The sequence below is a fragment of the Stegodyphus dumicola genome, chromosome X1 (genome assembly GCF_044657685.1).
Source record: "Stegodyphus dumicola isolate Sdum_Otavi_A_Nest chromosome X1, ASM4465768v1".
In the NCBI taxonomy this organism is placed as follows: domain Eukaryota; kingdom Metazoa; phylum Arthropoda; class Arachnida; order Araneae; family Eresidae; genus Stegodyphus; species Stegodyphus dumicola.
The window spans coordinates 163,864,611-163,885,612 of NC_140780.1; the positions used below are offsets into that span (position 1 = coordinate 163,864,611).

At 33.3% G+C, this 21,002-nt stretch overlaps 1 protein-coding gene across 1 annotated transcript in view; it reads right to left on the minus strand.

The window, feature by feature from the left end:
* The window catches only part of Clic (chloride intracellular channel protein 5), a 51,427-nt gene that overhangs the window by 19,149 nt on the left and 11,276 nt on the right, over positions 1–21,002 (minus strand). Inside the window, exon 2 of the mRNA XM_085808059.1 lies at positions 7,203–7,304. Coding sequence (XP_085664185.1) covers positions 7,203–7,304 — 102 coding nt within the window. The remainder of the gene's footprint in view (positions 1–7,202; positions 7,305–21,002) is intronic.

Sequence of the window (21,002 nt, forward strand, 5' to 3'; positions counted from 1 at the left end):
AAATGTTGCATTGCCAAGTATTACTTTCCCACCTTTTTTTTTTTTTTTTTTTTTTAAATATTTCACACAAATAAGGTAAAGGAGGTCCCAAAAATTGTACAATTAGTTTTTGGTGATTAATCACAAATTAGGGTCCCCATAACAAATTTTTATGGTTTATGCAATGATGTTTGTCTGTGTGTGTGCATCCAGTTCTTTTTTTGCAAATAATAACTCTTTAGATCAGGGATGTCAAACTCATAGGCACACTTGGGCCAAACAAACAAGGTTTAACTTTAGGCGAGCTGCCAAAAAAAAAAAAAAAAAAAAAAAAAAAAATCAATATTCATAGAAACGTAGATTTATTTTGAATAATACAATAATAAACATATATATATAGAAAAGAACAAGAAAAATTTAATGTTTACGTCCTGATACTTGACATCTCCTCTCTGCTATTATCTTTCCTATTTCGGGAGAAATTTTGTTTGCAGTTATAACTTTCAACGCTGACCCAAGGTGAGCATCATTAATACGGTTTCTAATAGGAGACTTATTACCTTTCATGACTGAAAATAACTGCTCGCACCGATAAGTGCTACCAAACATGGAAGTAATTTCATATGCGAATTTTCGAGTATTTTCAAACCTGGCTGGTAAATATTTGTAAAATTCAGGCACGCCCACTTCAATGAATTTTGCTTTCAAATTTGAGTTGCATTGAATCTCGATCACCTCCATTTGCATATGGCTGGGTACTGAGTCAATACTTATTGAGAAAATCGAAGAAAAAAAAAAATTGTCTTCGAGGGAACTAAAATCATTAAACCTCGTTTCAAATTCAGTTGTTAAATTTGCAATTTTTCCTGCATATTTTTGATACGAACAAGTATCATCTAAACTTGATTTCTTCATGCTGCACTTCGGGAAGTGCATCAAATCTTCACTTTTAAGTTGTTTTTCCCAAAGAACTAGTTGATATTTGAATGCTTTAATTATGTCAAACATGTTCGTAATGATATGATCTTTTCCTTGTAACGATAAATTTAAATCGGTTAAGTGTTTGGTTATATCAACCAAGAAAGATAAATCTTGTATCCATATTGGATCGTAAAACAAACTTATGTCTTGATTTTTCGTTTTTAAAAACTGACATATTTCTTCTTTCAAATCCCAGAACTGTTTGAGAATCTTGGAGCAAGATAACCAACGTACCTCGGTATAGTAGGACAAACGCGAATATTCACTATCTAACTCACTTAAGAAAGCAGTGAATTGACGCTGATTTAAACCTCAAGATCTTATAAAATTTATAACTTTTTTAATATATGACAAAACATTCTCCATATTTATTACTTTCGTGCATAGAACTTCTTGATGTAGAATACAATGCATATGATGAATGTTTGAACCGTGAATTTCACTAAGTTTTTTTCTTAGTAATGGTACGAAGCCCTTCTTTTTCCCGGTCACTGATGGAGTGCCATCTGTAGCTACAGAATTTAATTTTGCCAAAGGTAGATTGTATTTCTGCAGAAGTCCAAAAACACAAGTAAATATATCTTCTCCTGTGTTAGTACCAGGCATTGGTATTAGTTCCAGTAATTCCTCAAAAATGTTAAAATTCTTGTCACAATAACGAAGAAACACTGCTAATTGAGCTCTGCCACTAATGTCCGTGCTCTCGTCACAGGCAATGGAGAAACTTTCGAAACTAGATGATTCTGCTTTGATCTGATCACTTAAATTTGCGGCTAAATCAGTAACTCTTTCCGCAACTGTATTTTGAGACAATGAAATTGATTGAAAAGCCTTCACATTTCCAGGACAAACAATTTCTCCAGCTTTCATTAGGCATTCCTTGATGAAATCACCATCAGTAAAAGGCTTCGAATGTTTAGCTATCAACTTGGACAAGACGTAGCTTGCATGTACCGCCACTTCACTTTCTTGCAATACTTTACTAAACATGGACTGTTGCTTTTTCACTCCTAACTTGAGCTCTTTCAACTTATCTTCTCTCATTAATCCTTCGTAATTGTTATATTTCGATTTGTGTTGTTCGTAATGACGTTTAATATTATATAACTTTGGTACATTAATAGTATTATTACATATCAAGCAGATTATTTTATCTTTTATTTCACAGCAAAAATATTCAAATTCCCATTTTACTTGGAATATTCTATGTTCGTCAGTGATTTTTCGTTTAATTTTACTACCACTTGGTTTTGATATAGACATACTGAATACAAAGGGCTGGAATAAACATGGTTAACGTTAAAAAGTTAACAAAAATTTATTCTTTCCACAAGAGATAAATCAAAATGCTGAAATATTTCTTCAAAAATATTCTAACAATATCACAAAATGTCAAACGTTTAGCAAAAATCAATTCAAAACAGAGAAACTAATTCTATCTCACAGCGAAATCGCTACAAATCAATCACAGCATTAAGTAAACAAACAGTTCGCTAGAACTACAGCTACTGCTGAGATGAGTTGTTTGTTCTCGGCTTTTATAAGCTTCATAATTAATTTCTCGAATATACTGGAAACATCTATAAATACCTGGATTTTTGTGGATGGCAACAGCAATTACGAGATATTTATTTATTAGGTATTAAATGCATGTGCTGTTCTATTTTTAACCTTCCAATGCAGCTGTCTTTTCAAAAATCGTCTGCGTTGCTAAGGCAACATGAAGCAAATCTAATTACAATCTAAATCAAAAAAAACTAAATAAATAAATAACTATGAAATCCGTAACAATATGAATTAAGTAATAATTAATAATAAAGCAAAGTGCATGCACCAATATATCGTACAAAACTATGATTGGAAAACCGAGACCATGAGTTCGGCCACATTCGGCTATCGGGGATACGTACAAGTTCTGAGTGCACGTGTCCCCCAAAAGCCGAAGGTAGCTGAACGCAAGCTACTCACACGCATTTGTAATTTAAGTAGTGTGTGTGTGTCAGCTCGCTGTGAGTAATCTAACAACACTGAATAAATTATCGTTAATTACTTAGCAGTAAACATTTCATTTTTTTCGTCGATATGTTATTTTATTATATATTATTACTTGCCAATATATTGGCCGGGCCGCAAAAATATTTGTTGTGGGCCGTGAGTTTGACATCCTTGTATTAAATGCACGCGCTGTTCTACTTTTAACCTTCCAATGCAGCTGTCTTTTCAAAAATCGTCTGCGTTGCTAAGGCAACATGAAGCAAATCTAATTACAATGCTAAATAAAAAAAAAAAAAAAACTAAATAAATAAATAACTATGAAATCCGTAACAATATGAATTAAGTAATAATTAATAATACAGCAAAGTGCATGCACCAATATATCGTACAAAACTATGATTGGAAAACTGAGACCATGAGTTCGGCCACATTTGGCTATCGAGGGATGAGTACAAGTTCAGAGTGCACGTGTCCCCCAAAAGCCGAAGGTAGCTGAATGCAAGCTACTCACACGCATTTGTAATTTAAGTAGTGGGTGTCTCAGCTCGCTGTGAGTAATCTAACAACACTGAATAAATTATCGTTAATTACTTAGCAGTAAACATTTCATTTTTTTCTTCGTCGATATGTTATTTTATTATTATATATTATTATTTGCCGATATATTGGCCGGGGCGCAAAAATATTTGTTGTGGGCCGCATGCGGCCCGCGTGTTTGACATCCTTGCTTTAGATGAAACTTTTCCATATTTAAGTTAACCACACACACATATATATATATAGAGAGAGAGAGAGAGAGAGAGAGAGTTGATTAGAGTTTGGGTAAAAGTAATTAACTGGAAGTGGTACTTTACAGGAAGCCCCAACAGTTTTTAATGAAGAACTATATTAAAATACTACCAAAACATATGAAATTTACCATTTAAAACTTTTATATTGATGGGAAAAACATATCAGATTTTGGCTAAAACTAATATACTAGAAGTGATACTTTACTTGAAACTCTGAAAAGACTTTTCTAAAATAAACGCATTATGAGATAATCCACAACTTCTAAATTTTTGTATTTAAAATAGGTGTGTGATTCAGAACATATTACATTCATATGTATTAAGGGTATTCTTGAATTATGCTAAATGCAACGAGAATGTGTTCATTCGGGACTTGCATATTAACACAACCACCGCAGTGTAATTTTATTTTTTACAGATGAAAAGGTAAATGTTACTTATTAGGTGCAGACTTTTAAAAGATTTCTAAAATATCAATATTATTTGTAAATGGGCAAACATTATCACATGTGAAAAGAAAACATACTTCAGCAGCTTCAGACTTTCAATCTTAATAAACACTTTTGCTTAAAACAGTTCAGCAATGATCTTGATAAATTCATTATTTTGGCTAGTAAATAGCATCAACTTGCCCACAACTACATTCCTTGAATAGAAAGCAGCTCTTATTAAAGATTTTAAACTTACGCTTTTCAAGTTACCTAGTTTCAGTCATATCCACAATCAAAGGCATCTAGAATCTCATATTCATAAACTACAAGAAAACTTTATCATCACCAAAATCGATAAAGCTAGTAACAATTTCAGTGTCATTTGAAAAATATTTTATTACAACATTCTGCATAAGGAATTACATAGCACTTGCACCTATCAAAAAATCTCTACCAGCACTAAAATACTATTCAATAAGTTTAATGCACTTCATAAAAGACTTAAAATCCGTCCCAACATCCGTCCATTTGCTAATCTTTTCATCTCATTCAAGACATTATCAATAATTATGATTTTAAAGATCAACATTGCAACTGGATGATATCAAGGAAAGAACAAATTCTTAAGACCTTCAATTCACTTAAAATAGAACATATCCAATGCTACGACTTTGAGAACCTTTATATTACTTTACCACTTGAAGAAATTCATAGCAGTTTACTTACTCTTCCTAATTTATTTCCCAAGATTACTACAATATTATCTACTGAAGATTGGCAACTTTTTCTTTCAAGCTTTCTTTTTAACAATTAATTATATTTAATTTAATAACAACATCTTTAAACAAACATAGAGAATACCAATGTGCAGCAACTTTTCAACCGCAATTTGTGAATTATTCCTTTTCACACATGAATTAACTTTTGTACAATCACTAAAAATTGAAGATCAAAAATATTAGCAACATATCTTTCGTTATATTGATGATGTAATTGCCTTCAACAACTACAACAAAATTGAAAAAGCTAATATCTACCCTTCTTGCCTCCAACTAAATACTACTAATACTGTTCAAAATGATATAGTTTTACCTTGATTTGCATATTCTAGATTACAATTTTTTTAAAAACTACAATAAACGCAGACATTTCAACTTTCCAACACTTAAATTAACTAACTGGAATTCTAATATTTCTAAAAGGGTCATAGTCAATACAATTAATGCCCATTAACTTTTTCTTTTAGATTTTTTGAGTTAGATAATGAAATTTTATGCTTAAAGCCCTTTGGGGAAGGTGTGAAGTGCTCACAGCTTCAATTTTACTCTTCAAATTTGTCTCAGTACTTCTAATTCTATTCTTGAATAGATTTTAAGCTTTTTCTGGCCATATCTATCCTGTTATTGATTTTATGGGCCTTATTTCGTTTCAAGAAGCTTGATAGAATTAAGACTTTAATTAACAATTTACTATTTTTTTTTTTTTTTTTTTTTTTTCTAATTTATACTTGCTTTCTGTGGCCAATTTTTAACATTTTGTGGAATTAGCCATTTTCTTTCACCTACATCCAACTTCCTTAAAACTCGTCAAGCAAGACGCCATCTTGAACAATTTCTTCATTCTTCAACAAATTGCCACCACCCCCTCACACTGAGTCAGGTTTGTGCCAACGGTAAGTCACTTTTCAGAGACTCTTTCATCATGGTGTTTCTTTTCCTTTTATGTCATCCTGCCTAGTTGGTTGGCTACTTTCTTATCTTTTCTGGAGGCAATCGTCCATTTGAATAAACATGGCTCGTACAAGATGTCACTGATCCAGCTCTTTTTTTTTTTTAATTTTCTTTTCCCTTGTATTAATTTTTGGTCATAGCAAGACCCATTAAATTCTTTTTTCTTCTTCGTTTTTTATTTTAATTTTTTGTTTTTTAACTTCGTTCACAAAGTTTATACTCTATAAGCTAGTTGGTACTCCAAAAAAATCTTGCATTCTTGACTAATAGCAAATTGCTATTTATTATATTTTATTTTGTACATTTGCCTAACCAGGCCAATATGTATAGTTTTTTCTTACACCATTAATGTGTTTTTTCATTTGCATTTTCAAGCGGACGCATCGAGAAATGAAACAGAGAATTGAGACTATAGTTTTTGACTAAGTTTTTACAGTTAATATACAAAAAGAGTTTCGTGTACAGTTTCAACTGTCTATTTCGACAAAACGCGATATGGAATTAGCTGGATTTGAAAATCATTATAAATTTCCCCTGAAGAGTCAGTAATGAGATTTGAATTGGGCTAATTTACCACATACCGATTTTTTGTTTTTGTATTTTTGCTTAAGTCTTATGTAACACTTTTTTCTATTGTTTAAAGTTTGCCTTACTTTGATCAACATATTACAATTAGATCTGAATTTTATTTGTAAATATTCTAGTGATAATATTGTTTATACTTTTCATTGCACTTTATTTTACTTATGGTAAAATTTTTCACCGGAACCACAGTATCAAAGTAACTTTTTAGCGGAAGCACTAAGAATATTCTTTTTACCTTGTTTTTTAATTTTTGCAGCTCAATGCGCAAAAGTTCTTGACCACAAAGGTCTTTTTTGGTTTGTTCTCACTATCTTTAATTATATATATACTTCCGAGTATGGCCATCATACTAGAAGAGTACCGTCCAGTGTATAGAATAGAAGAACAAAAAATTAGTACTGTTTATAATTAACTGTGAGGTATAAAATTTAAAAAAAAAAAAAAAAAAATTAGATTTTTTTTTCTGAATGTTAATTGGAAGTGACAGTTTACTTAAAGCTAGTTGATATCCCGCCAATTCCATGTCTTAAACATGGAACCGGCAGAAAGGCACATGCTGGCTAGATCAGATGTTTGCATCATGCATTATTAGATGAGAAGGTTCTCATATATGTATATTTATTTTTAGGAATACTGAGATTTCAAGGCTGGAAGATGTATCTTGCAAGCAATCACAAATATTCATGAAAAATGAAAATATATTAACTAACCTTTAAGGATATTGTCTTTAGTTCAGCAAGCAGATAAAGATCCATGAAATATTCCTGGCAGAAAAGGCAAGCTCCTTTGCGACGCCCATCAATCGTGGAAGCCTTAATTATAAAAAAGTAATAACATCAATCCAAGAAGGCTTAAATTATAAAAATGTAATAACATCAATCGTGGAAGCCTTAATTATAAAAAGTAACAACAATAAATCAGCAAACATTTCATTAACAATTAAATTTCGTTTTAAACATAAAATCAGTACAATTTATAAGGGACAAATTAATGATTGTATATATGCTTGGAAGATTACATATAAAGGAAACACTATTAGTTGTCTTACACACATATGGTAACACACTAAAATACGCGTAATCTAAAAAAATTACTAAATCCTCAAGTACTCTAGTAAACAGAGAAATGCTATATAATAACATTATGATTCAATTACATCTACAACAAGCAAAAATTTAAAATTTTATTTTAAATTCCAAGTTACAATACAAAATTATGCAACCTCCTATTTGATGCTGGCCCTGCAAATAAGAATATCAAACATCTTACAAAGTACCTTTAGAAAGTTTCTGAAATTTGTGATCAACATTTTATTAATGTTAGCCGTTAAAACTATGCTGTATTCATTTAAAATGGTCGCTTTTAGTAACTAAATAATTTTTCATCATTATTTTTAATAAAGTTGTTAGATGAAGACTTGCAATCTATTATTCTTAGTTTTTTTTCTCTCAGTATAAATGATAAACTTGCTAAACTGCTATTCCTCTCAAAATACATTTCGGGACAAGGAATTAATAAAAATCAGCTGAAGACAGACAAATCAGGAAATTATATGAATAATTTCAATAACAGTCAAATTGTACTTCGTCAGGTTCTGATCAATTACACTGTTCCACAATTGTTATTTTAAATTCAGAATACTACATGCATATCACAAGGGGAAAATACTGCTGCTGCTACTTGATATGGAATGATGGAGTCATCACATATATATGTAATCTGACAATATGGATGTTTTGAATTTTTGATAATAAAGTTTTCCACATAACTTATTCAAAGATGCATTTGCAACAAGTATGAAGTTTATGAAGTTTTTATTTATTTATTTATTTACTTATTATTGTTATTATTTCTTTCTGAAGTCTTTTTATTTGCTGCCTCCTTCAAATTTGTTCAGCATCTCCTATCCTTGTAATAATTCCATGATCTGTATGTGTTGATTAAAAGTGCATCAAAATTTTAATGTGAATTACACACCCCCCCAAAAATGTCTTGCATTCTAAAATCACAGCAGACAGATAAAATTAAAATTTCATTCTCATGGACTTAAAGGATGATTAGCGATATATACTACATGTACGGAATGTAATACTGATATATAATATATTTACTGACACATTTTTTTTTTTTTCCAGAAATGACATGCCCATTCTGCCTACCCCACTGTTACAAACCTCAAATTATGCTTCAATACAAGGTTTTGTGAAAATCACAGAGGCAGAGAGAACTCAAAAATGCTATTTTTAAAATGCTAAATTTGGTTATTTTTTTAAATCTCCTAACTTCTTTGAATAATTGGCAATCTTCAATTCAATCAATTCAGATATTAGAGTTCTAAAAAATGTAAAGTTTTTAGAAATTTTTCCAAAACACTTTTTAATTGTAAATACACTTTTGGATGTTAAAAAAAAAAGGAAAATGTTTGGAGATACAACCTAAATGCAAATTTGCAAAGTAAGCAAAAAATTAAGATACTTAATGCAACGCATTTTTCTCATCTACAACAAGTGAAACAATAGATTATATGCGTAAACAAAAATAAAAACGCTTAATTGTACAAAAATTACAACAAATATCTGTATATATATTTTCTATATATTTTTTTAACCAAGGCTTCACTTCATTCTTTTTGTACCAAAAATATGCAAATTTCTAAAATGTATGCACATAATCTTCTCATGATACACATTTTATGAGATGCTACTAAAATATTGTCCTTAGGCATGAACCCTCTTATTCATAGCAGAAGCAGATTTTATTAACCTTTCAATTTTACAGAAGTGAAACTTTAAATGGGGGAAAAAAAAAACTCAAAAGATTTCATTACAGACGGAATACACAAATTCGACTTCATTCTTTTCTTGTTTAGTAACAGGTGTACCCTATCTTGGACAGGTAAGATGTACAAGGCAGATAAATTTTCTTTTTCTCAGTTATCTGATATCCTTTTTAACAATGCAATCTGAAAACAATTAGGGCATCATGGGTTTTTTTTTTTTTTTTTTTTTTTTTTTTTTTCAGTTATCAGATTGCTTTCATGATAATGAAAATATGTAGGTAATTGCCATTTTATATGTACAGTACAAAGTCCAAAATCCGGACGGACTCGGCGGGACTTCGGCAATTCCGGATATTAGATCATCAGTTTAAATCTAGTAATATGGCATGTAGAAATTATAAAATTAAAAATATGAAATTGTGATTTATGCAATAATGAAGTATTTATGATCTAAAAGTATCAAAATTTACAAAAAAAGAGCTTAATATTTATTTTTTTATCTTATTAAACATTTCTTTCAGTGCAAGTTGTTTAAGTTGCTTCGTTTTTTGTGATAATACTTTCTCTTTAATTCTGTAGACAGACATAATTTCTTGTTTAATTACATTGTTGAAGTCCTGTAACTTCTGTTTCGAGAATTCCGACTAACTTGTTGATCGAAACTTTCTCGTTTTCAGTAACTTCTCGGTCACTTTTTTCGCTATCGGTAGAGGTATTTTTCTGGATCTAGAACCATACTACAGATTTTGCCATTCATTAATTGATTGATGATTGAGAAGCATTGTCATGACAATGAAAAATTTCTTTTATATCACCTTCATTTATTACTGCTTCTCCACAGTTCTTTACAAAATCCGTTAATTAAAAAATTTCACCTTTCTTTTGCAATATCCGAAAACCTTTAAAATTAGCGGCTATCATCGCCAAATTTAGCTATCGTTCACTATACATACATATTTGGCTATGCATCATGAGCTTGGCGACTAATGACAAGTTGTTCCGTTAAATTTTATCTTGCTTCTATTACACACTGAGACAATTAAGCCTGTATTGTATTAGTTTAGTTATTTATTATACTTCTTGCATATGATTAAGGCTTACCAGAGTTCTGAATAAATAAATTCCCAAATATACTTAAGTCTTACTGAGGGCCGTCACCAGATATCTTACCACCTGATGCAATCTCTGTGGGTCTTAAATTTTGCGACTCGGTGCGACCATACGAGCCCTGGCGCTGGTTCTGGGTTTATGCGAATAACAAATCAGTTATTCTTAATTCAAATAGCCCTAAATGTAATCTTTGGATCTATGAGTATCATCAACAAAATCTATTTTTAGCATATGGAACAAAATTTTTTCTCGTCAACATTTTTTAGCACATTTAACTTAAATCTGTAATCATCGCCAAGCATAATTTTCAACATAAAGGGTTACCATACACCTTTATTGTTCAATTACTAACAAAAAAATTGTCTAGGCATTGGTACATGAGTCATTACTCAAGTTGACATGTTTTGATAAACATGTGGTGATGAAAGGAAAGTATAATAAATCATGATTCGCCAGGTTGACATCAAATCAACGACGTACCTATGTGAAATGTTTCAGTTTGAGATGCATGCCAAGCAGATACACAGCAACGGAGCCAAATTACTGATCATACAAATTTATGCTAAAATGATTGTTTCTTCAATAAAAAGGTATTTTATTTAGTTTCGAAGTGAAATTAAGAATCGGGACTCTCTAGATGTTTTATTATGCGCTGAGGGGGGAAATCAAATGTGCTGCATAAAGCCTACAAGAAAAACCATTGTTGATGGTTTTCAGATCCGGATTTTTGATCATTTCCAGATAATGGATGTCCGGATTTTGGACTTTGTACTGTATTTACTTTATATAGTTATTTCATCATGATTTAGCTTTTATCCTGGATAATTTAAGCCCACAGAAAATACAGGGAGAAAGTTATTATCCTATAAATGAAATGTTGGATTTCAAACACAGATTATTTGCTTCTACTTTGAAAATATAATTCACACATTAAAACTAATAAAATGAATGAGAATATTTGTTATTACGCATCAGTGTTTCTCAAACATTGTTGCATCATAACTATGCACATAGTTGACATTTAGTGCCATCCACATGCACTTGCCATATATTTCCCTTGGCACATTTGTACATTTTCAAGAAAAAGGGCGAACATATTTCACCTAATCATATAATATTGCCATATATTTCCCTAATCATACAAAAAAGGCCCCAAAAAACCAGGGTCATCATATAGGACAGATACAAAAAAATTAGATTAAATTAAAACATTATAAAACACATTACTCACCAATATATTTAACATCATGCAAAATCCCTACATTCATCATCTAAAGCAAACTCAAATATTTCCTCACTTTCATTGCTGAGAAGCTTGTCATAACGTGTTCCATCCTGTATCTAGCAACACAAGTTACATTTTGCCATAAGTATCCCATAACAAATTGTCCTCAGTGCCATCCACAGCATTAGGAATCCCACAATTTTTGAAGGATTTGATCATGAAATCACATAGCACACACATCAAATGATGCAGAATGCATAACTCCATCTTTCATACACAACTTTTTGCCACTTATTATCCAGTTATTCCACTGTTAATGCATGTGATCTTTAAATGGTTTATTCAGAGAGACATCTAAAGCACATGGCTTAACAGCAATCTTAGTACTGCTCTGTGCTAAAGGATTTTTAATATTCTCAGCTATGTCATTGTGAAACACATCCCAGACAAACAAACAGCCTGTGTTGACATTGTTAGAGCACCTGATTGCTTCTGCCACACATTTACCATCCACAATTTTATTCATTCTCATCAATTCACCCTTTTTCATGAAAATGTACAAATGTGCCGCGCAGGAATTTTATCTTAGGGTTAGTTTCCTCTTGAAAATTACCAAGGGCTTTAACTTTCTTCCATCTGCCATGCATGTTAATACTACTGAGAGCTTGGTTTTTTTCATGGCTTGCACTTCTGACCTGAACAGTTTTCACACCTTTGATTCCACTGTTCTATTGCTTATCAGGTCAAAGTTCATCAGTGTTTCACCCATATTTCCAATATTAGAAAATGAAAAGTCATGCACTGCCTCATTTTAATAACAAACTTGTGAAAACTCTTGACTTAATCATAATTTCTCTCACCACTCTCTCATTCAACAGAAAACACGACATTAATGGATATTACAGAAAAAAAATCAAATGACATTAATGGATATGATAGAAAAAATTAAACTGAATGAGAAGAAAACCTGAAGTTAGTACTTGGGTTCGAGTTATGGATAGAATATATGGTTAAGAGAGGATGAAATAAAAAAACGAAGACAAAATACATTTGTAAAATGGGTAAAAGTATAGTTTAGGGTACCCCTTGACGATTTTTGGCGGTACATGGATACCGGTTTTGTGCAATGCTTTGGCTCATTATTTTGGCTTGCGAAGCGGCGATTTTTGTGCCAAAAATTGCCGCTACACAAAGCCAAAATAACAAGACAAACAATTGCACAAACTCGGTATCCATGTACACATCGACCTATTTTCTCTTTTAAAAAAAACCCCGAATTGCACAAAAATGGCATTGCGCATGCCTTTGACTTTATCCATGTATGTACATGCATACCTGCCAACCTCTAAAGATAAAAATTCAGAAGATTTCTCCAAAATTCAGAAGAACACGAAGAATTAATATCATGCTTTGATATTAAAAAAATAACAATTTATACAAATAGAAAAAAGAAAATTGTACTTGCATTAGTAAATCTCAATTAAGTAGTAACTAAAAAATTGGTAAAATCCTAGTATACGGTGCGGCCTTGGCACGATTTTTAAAATTGTCGCCAACACCAAAATGATGCGTTTACGTTTGTCGCCAAATTTTTGGTAACCTCAAAGTAAAGCGTCACCACAAATTTGAGTTGGCAAAAAAAGTAAACAAAATGATAATCATAAGATAATAAATCCTAAGCATACGGTGAGACACAAGAAAAAAAGCAAGCATTTAGAAATTGAAAATAATTTTTAACAGACCTTTATAACAAATAAAAATATAATTTTCAACATGCATCGCAACAAATACAAAACATTCACATATCAAATATAATAAATTAAATACCATGGCTCAGTGTCACATATGTCTATATCATAACTCAAATGCCATAGCCCTCAAACTCGGGTGGCGGATATATTGCTTTTATTGCGTCAATATTGCTTTTATTGCAAATATAAAGTCTTTCATTTTTTCGGATGACGATTTATTATTTTTCAGGCGCCACCACATATATTCTACCAAATAAAAGTCAAACTCTTAAGTCAAACTCTTCGCTTACCTTTTTCATCCCCTTCATCCCACGCTTAACAGCACTCCACGTTCCTTCCAAATCCTAGTATACGGTGCGGCCATGGCGCGATTTTTAAAATTCGACAGCAATCCGGCATCTACTGCCCATTGAATTACAGCAAGCTTTCCTTCCAGTTCTAACTTCCAAAAAAATCTCGTGTTTAAATATTCGCAATTCATAGCACTGCACAGCATAATCGAAAAGTAACGTTATCCAACTGTAGAACAAAATACGTTAGCAAAGAGAACTGTAGAACAAAATACGTTAGCAACTCGAACTGTAGAATAAAAGACGATATCAAACTAAAATCATATTCAGTATCTGACCAAAAATCGATTAATTAAAAAATATTAACCAATGACAAACTCGGCGGCACCACTACTGTTATTTAAAAAAATACAAAAAATAAAGGATAAATAAATTTTACCTGAACATACGTTATCCTTTCTCATTCAGATCAGCCGAAGACAGAAGATTAACGGAACTTCAAACAATGGTTTGAAATAATTCTTCTCTTCCAACTACACCAATCAAAACTTCTCAATTTAATATATTTAATGAGCATGCGCGAAAATGCTCCCAAATGCACTCTCCTCCAGAGCATTCAAAATCGGCTTGGTTACCACAACTGGCGCGCTTATTAGTCTCTTAAACCCAAATTTCGCTAACTCTCATGTGCACCATATACTAGGATTAAGCCAAAAATTTTATTAGGAAACATAAAACAAGAACTTAATGTTACACACACACACAAAAAAAAAATTATTGTAATGAATTTAGAGTGCATTTTTTGGCTTTAGCCAAAAATTCTTTGGAAAATTTCCTGTCATAACAATTAGTTTCCTCATAACATTTAGCAATTCAAATGTTTTCTAGAGTTTTTGGTGAAATTGAAGAACGAAACAGTTTTGTTTTTCTTCAAAACACTGAAGACTCTCTCGCACTCAGCATTACTGTGTGGAATTACAGCTGCAGCTTTTTCTGCTGCCAAATTAATTAAGTGGCATGGGCATCCAATAACAATTAATTCATTTTGTTCTTTTTTGAGGAAAGAGGCTACACCCTTTTTATCACCCACCATGACATGAGCATTATCTGCACCAAATGAAATGCAGTTTGATATTGGGATGTTGTTTCAACTCATTAATTACCAAGGAGGCAATATTTTTCCCCGTAGCGTACGCAAAAGATGAGTTTTCATTTCATTAGAAACATCACAGAAATATTTGACAACGATGGGGTAAAGCTTCCAATCGCTGTCGTTGCTGCCATCGATTGACACCGAAAATGCTGAATTCTGGAGTGCAGCTATCGTTTTACTTTGTGCATCGCAAGCAATTTCGTTCACAATAGAAGATGTTTTCTTGCGAGCACAAGCATATTTCTGAGCAATCTTGGAGTCAGGAAACATCCGTCTGAAAAGTTGACCGGCAGCGCTTAGCGGCACGTTGTGTTCGATGAGGAATGCAGTAAACAAACACTCTGCCAAAATGACATCGGCATCCGAATTTGAAAAAAAATCATCCACTTTCTTTGACGTTGTCGAAGCCGAAGCATTAACTTCATGCTTTTTAGACTTAACATGCTTCACAATGTCGCTTCTTCCACCGTGACTTATTATGAAGTCACACACGCTCACGTTGCAAAATGCATAGTTATTTCCTTTGAAGGATTCTTTAATTGTTGGAAATTCGGCTTTGTAGGCAGGCCGAAAATATTGGGAATAGGGTTTTTTTAAACTCATTTCATAACAACGACGTATTAAGAAAATTCGTAGCACGTGCATACAAAAAACAAAACAAAATGCGACAATTCACGCTCGCTGAGTGCGAGCTGAGTAATTCTCTTGCTGCTGAAGAGAAGGCAAAAAAAATAATCTGGCGCCCACAAAGAAAAGAGTGGGAGAAACAAGTTCAGCGCATTGGATTGGCTGGTTAAGCGGCGAGTTGGGAGAAACCGCAGGTTACTGTATTCGAAGTAGTCGGTAAAACACAATGCAATTGGCGAAAAATTCTAAAATTTCGACAAAAATCACTAAAAACACTTGAAAAAGGAAAAAAAATCGTAAAAAATGGATTACGATCGTAAAATCGTAAAGACAAACCCATTTTCGTAAAAATTACGAAAAATTCGTAAAAGTTGGCAGGTATGTACATGTCAACCTATTTTCACTTAAAAAAAATCCCCGAATTGCACAAAAATGGCATTGTGCACTCTTTTAACTTTATCCATGTACACGTCGACCTATTTTCACTTAAAAAAATCCCAGCATTGCACAAACTGGCATTGCGCACTCCCTTTACTTTGTCCATGTACACATCGATATATTTTCACTCAAAAAGTCAAAGGAGCACCAAAGTCTACAATATAGGCAAACAAAATATATATAATCTCAATAAAATACATTTTAAACCTAACAATAAAATAACATAAAAAAGGAAAAACATGTTAAACATTTAAGCACTACCAAAAGCAAATATTAACTTACCATGATTTTCGAGTTCGCTTCGTACACCCAGAGCCACGTAAATATCAAAATATCAATCATACTCAAATGACTTTTTTCAAACCAGGTACTCTTTCTGATTGAACGCTTCACATAGTGACCATCTGAACCTTTCTTCCTACAAACCCATTCAAATCCATCTAAACGGTTTTAACACACACCACAAAAATGTTTACAAAACATCCCATGATTCAAAATTTCCCAGAATCATGCACCCGATTATGTCACAATAGGGTTTCCATAACATTCAACTACTCAGACTACCATAAATGAAACAACAACTGGGCGATAAATCAAACAACAACTTCGCCATAATACAAGGGGTACCTTGAAGTCTACTCTTCCCGCAAAATGTTTTGCATTTGTAGCAATGCTGAAACAATCTTACTAAATTAACTGTCTCTTAATTTAAAAAAAAAAACTGTGTTAAACAAAGTCTTGAAGATAAGCATGTTGAAAAAGAAAAACAAAACTACTCAGTTCTAGCAAACAGTTTTGAGGGGTAAGGGGGAAAGAGTCCTACTCTAGTGAAAAACCCAACAGCTAACTGATAAAATTACCCAACCTTCAGAAAAACACCTCAACAACTTCTTAGTTGATAACTTAACCCTCCCCCCCCCAAAGAAAGGGCAAAAGAAAAACAGGCAATGAAACACAGATGTGGACCCACTTTTCCATTGTAAATGAGCTTGCAGACAAAAATACTGCACTGAAACAAAAATACAATTGGATCACTGTTCAGCGTCATCAGTGCTCAGATGTCACCAGTGGGTACTTCAATGAACCACGCACTGGGCACACCAGATGTTCGTTGTTTGATTTTGGGCAAGATTTCAAGGTAAAAATTTAAAAGTAATATAGAATAAAGAGATCAGCACACAGCTAAGAAAATAACATAGAAATTTATTTTCATCTTGAAAAAAGTTTTTTGAAAAATGAGGATTTTTAAAAACTAATCATGGCTAAAATTTATAGACTGGTTTGTGTTGTGCAGACATCTAGCATAAATAAAGAAAGTTCAATGTAACCTAGAAATCCTTTTTATTTAACCCCTTAATCTACAATGACAAGCATAGCCCACGTACGATGGTTGGGCCAAACCTAACTTTCACGGGCATAGCCCACGTACGATGGTCGGGCCAAACCTAACTTTCACAGGCATGGCCCGGGTACGGTGATCGGTCCAAAAGTAAATATTACGTGGAATATTTGATATGCAATTACAGTCTGATGCAGTAATTGTGGCAGACGCAAGTATTACAAAATGTTTATTTATACAAAACTCCAAAATACAAAATTAGTAATCTGTAATGGTATGATATATTTCAAAGCATTCTGGTACATGTAACAGAACTTTACACTTTTTACACTCGTGTTCTATGTGGATTTTTACATACTTGATCTGCATACTGATTCGTTTCGGTTACAATATTGTTCCAAAATATGTCATCAAATATTAGATTAAATATATCAAATTCTCCTCTACTTCCTCCTAATTGACATAAGGCATCCTCTCTTATGCCAGGAGTCATCGTAGAAGGCCAGATTTTTAGACTATTTCTTATTTCTTTCCAAAGCCAGGACTCTGGTAGTTGATCGTCATCAGATGTATCATCAATAATTATTCACCTATACTTTCTTCAAAAATTACATAATTCGTCATGTTTACGATTGCCCGGATTAGCGTGTTACACAAGTCGTGCAAATGTCCCGAACGCTGCGCGAGCTTGTATACAATTTCGGCTCAATATCTGCGAATCTAAATTGTAGGTTAAGGGGTTAATTTTTCTGTGTGCACAAAGGGAATTTTTTAGGTGTGCCGAAAAGGGTTAATGTTTGTACTGATAGAACACCCATCAATGTTAAGTAAGTCTGAAGTATCACTATACATGAAGAGTGTGCATGGAAGAAACTTGAAATCTGAAGCCTTTTTATGATACTAATTGTGAAGTATATAAATACAATTAGAGCAGAAAAGGTAAACAGAAGACAATTCTAAGAATATAGGATACTGTTAGATCCAGAATACAATTATCTCATCTTTCATCGTGACAAGCACTGCCTTTTACAGCAGACTGGAAACTGAACGACAGTCGTAATTTTCTGGAGAAGTATCAGCTGAATGAGGACAATACTCTGTTAAGTAATGAGAAATGGCTTTTAGAAAGAAGCATTTTTAGTTATATTACCAAACTAGCTCAATGATTTAAAAATGAAGGGCAAGAGCAAATCGTTTCCCAGCTTATCAAATGATGCAATCGTTTCATTTGATTTCAATTTAAAAAGTTCCATCTTCCAGTAGGAGAATATGGATTTAAGTCAATTTACACATTTAAAAAACACACACACAGAGACAAATCTGTAGAAGTTTATGACAAATTTATAGACTATACCGAGATCAGATTATTGCTAGTCCTTTATCAATTTTAGCAATTTTGCTAAAGAAGAATGCATACTTAAATTATACGACCCTCTTCACTTCCTGGACATCAAAACACTGCCAATGTCTAGTACAAGACAAGGTACTTAGTATTACCCCATCGACATGACAGAGATCCTGGCAATCATTCCTATAGAATTCTAAAGAAACTGGCATCTCTTTATTTAATAAATTGTCAATATTCAACGCATTTTCTTTTTGAGTTTTGTAAAAATGTTTTTATCAACTTCTACTGTCCTGTTAGGCCCTTTAATTTTATCAAAAGCTCTGTTTAGAGAATTAGACCTAAGAGAACAAATTACCACTTGGTAACTGTTACATACTCTTTTGTCAGCCATACCCAGCTGATGATATCAAGTCCTGTAAAAATCTGCTTTGGCTGATGGCAGGATCCCATAACTTTAAAAAGAATCCACTGCTTGCTGTTCTGTAGATGGCATATCCCAAATTTTAATACTTTTTATAAAATGCAGGAGAAAAATACCGTAGTTACAGCTAATTTAGGTTCATCTTTGGATTATGGTAACTTGGTGATATTTTGGCAAAAATTTGGCGACCAACTCTGCTACAGCAACCCTCTATTTTTTTTTTCGCCGCCATTTTGTCTTCACGAAGTTGTAGGGTTTATATTTATTTTAACTAACATTTATTTTAAGTTTAAACTATCTTTCCTGTCAAGCCTTACTTTCCCCTGGAACTGCCAATGCCAGAATATGTAAATTTGAGTAGAACGCGCAAGCATTCAAATTATCAGCGGAAGTAGTATGATTTAAATAGAAGGAAACAAGTTCGGTGAGAGAGTTATTCTTACTTAGCGAGCGCGGAGGTAGAAATCGAGAATTGAAGAACCCCGCGTTGCGGCCTATGTGCTTGGCGGGAAGTAGTTGCAATTGTTCCAGTGAGCTTCAAGTCTGCTGAATTAGCAGCCGTATTGTAAAACGCGGTGAGTTAGTTATTTTAGAGAGCCTCGTAGTTAGAATCTTGTCTTTATTTTCTTTTCAGGTTATTTTTATTTTGACTGCCTAGTTGGCACAGTTTGTAAGCGTCAAGAGGACGCAATTGTAATTTAGTACGTTGAATAAAAAGGGACTTAAACCCTTTATAAGACTCTGTGGTTTATACAAGCTTTCACAGTCACCTCTTGGTTGCGTGCTAGTTAGAGGCGCGCAACGTTATATTGGCGCCCGAACACTTACCGAACTGAAATGGCCGAAAACTGGATGGAAGCCGCTGGACAACACCAAGAAATGACAACTCAGTTTAGAAGGATTTGGATACCTGGTCCAGACTTTGAGAGCATCAATCAAGCCAAACGTCTATTTCGACGGAAAAAATTCGGTGTCCGTATTTTTAGAAGGTATAGAAAACCACTTTCAGCTCTATCCTGTGCCTGAAAGACAAAAAGTTGCTATCGCCACATCAGCACTAAGAGGACAGGCCGCGCTATGGTGGAAGAACATAGGAAAATTTCTATTAGGGGAATTTGGAAGCCCGACATATACATTTGAAAATTTCAAAAAATCGTTAGTAAAGGCCTTCCCCATAGTGAAAGATCGCGCACGGCTGGAAGCCGAGCTATATAGTTTCTATCAACGGGATACAGCACAATTGACGGACTTTATTTTACGAAAAATCAAGCTAACGGATATGCTGTATGGCAAGAAACCCGATGCAGAGATTATTGAAATAATATTACCAAGATTGTTACCCGCTGTCCAAGACTACTTTGAAATTAGAAACCCAAGAACATTGCAGGAACTCTTCGAATTGGCGGTGAAGTTTCAAAATCCCAGAATAGCGGAAAGAGCGAGAGGGGAAACATATTCTCAAAGTACCAGAAGGAAGGAGGAAACCAGAAATGGAAATCGCTTATATGGGGGAAAGAACTATCAAGCTAACGCATCGAAACTCGAAGGTCAAGGCCCAAAAAGAAAATTTGAAAATAAGCATCCGCGTACCCAGAAGACACAGATTGAAAGGAAAGCTTTAAACGACTAGAGGGGCCTGTGAAAGGGAGGGTCCAGACCCCGGAAGTTTTAGAAAAACCCTCAAATAGACATCTAAATACAATCATCGTAAAAAACTCACAGCTACCAATTATACAAGTCCTGGTTGGCGATGTACCAGTAGAAGCCCTCATCGATACAGGGGCAGAAGGAAATTTCATGAGTGAAAAGTTCTTCAAAAAGAATTTTTTTAGGATACGACTCTTTAAAACCAGAAATACGGAAATTATAGCGGTGCAAGGAAAAACATGTCACTGCATCGGGAAAGTATCATTGAACTTACAGATAAAGGAGGAGGGTCTCAAAGTATTAATTTTTGTGGTGAAGGACCTCCAACACTCTCTTATTTTAGGTATGGACTTTTTAAGGGCCGCGAGGGCCAAATTAAATT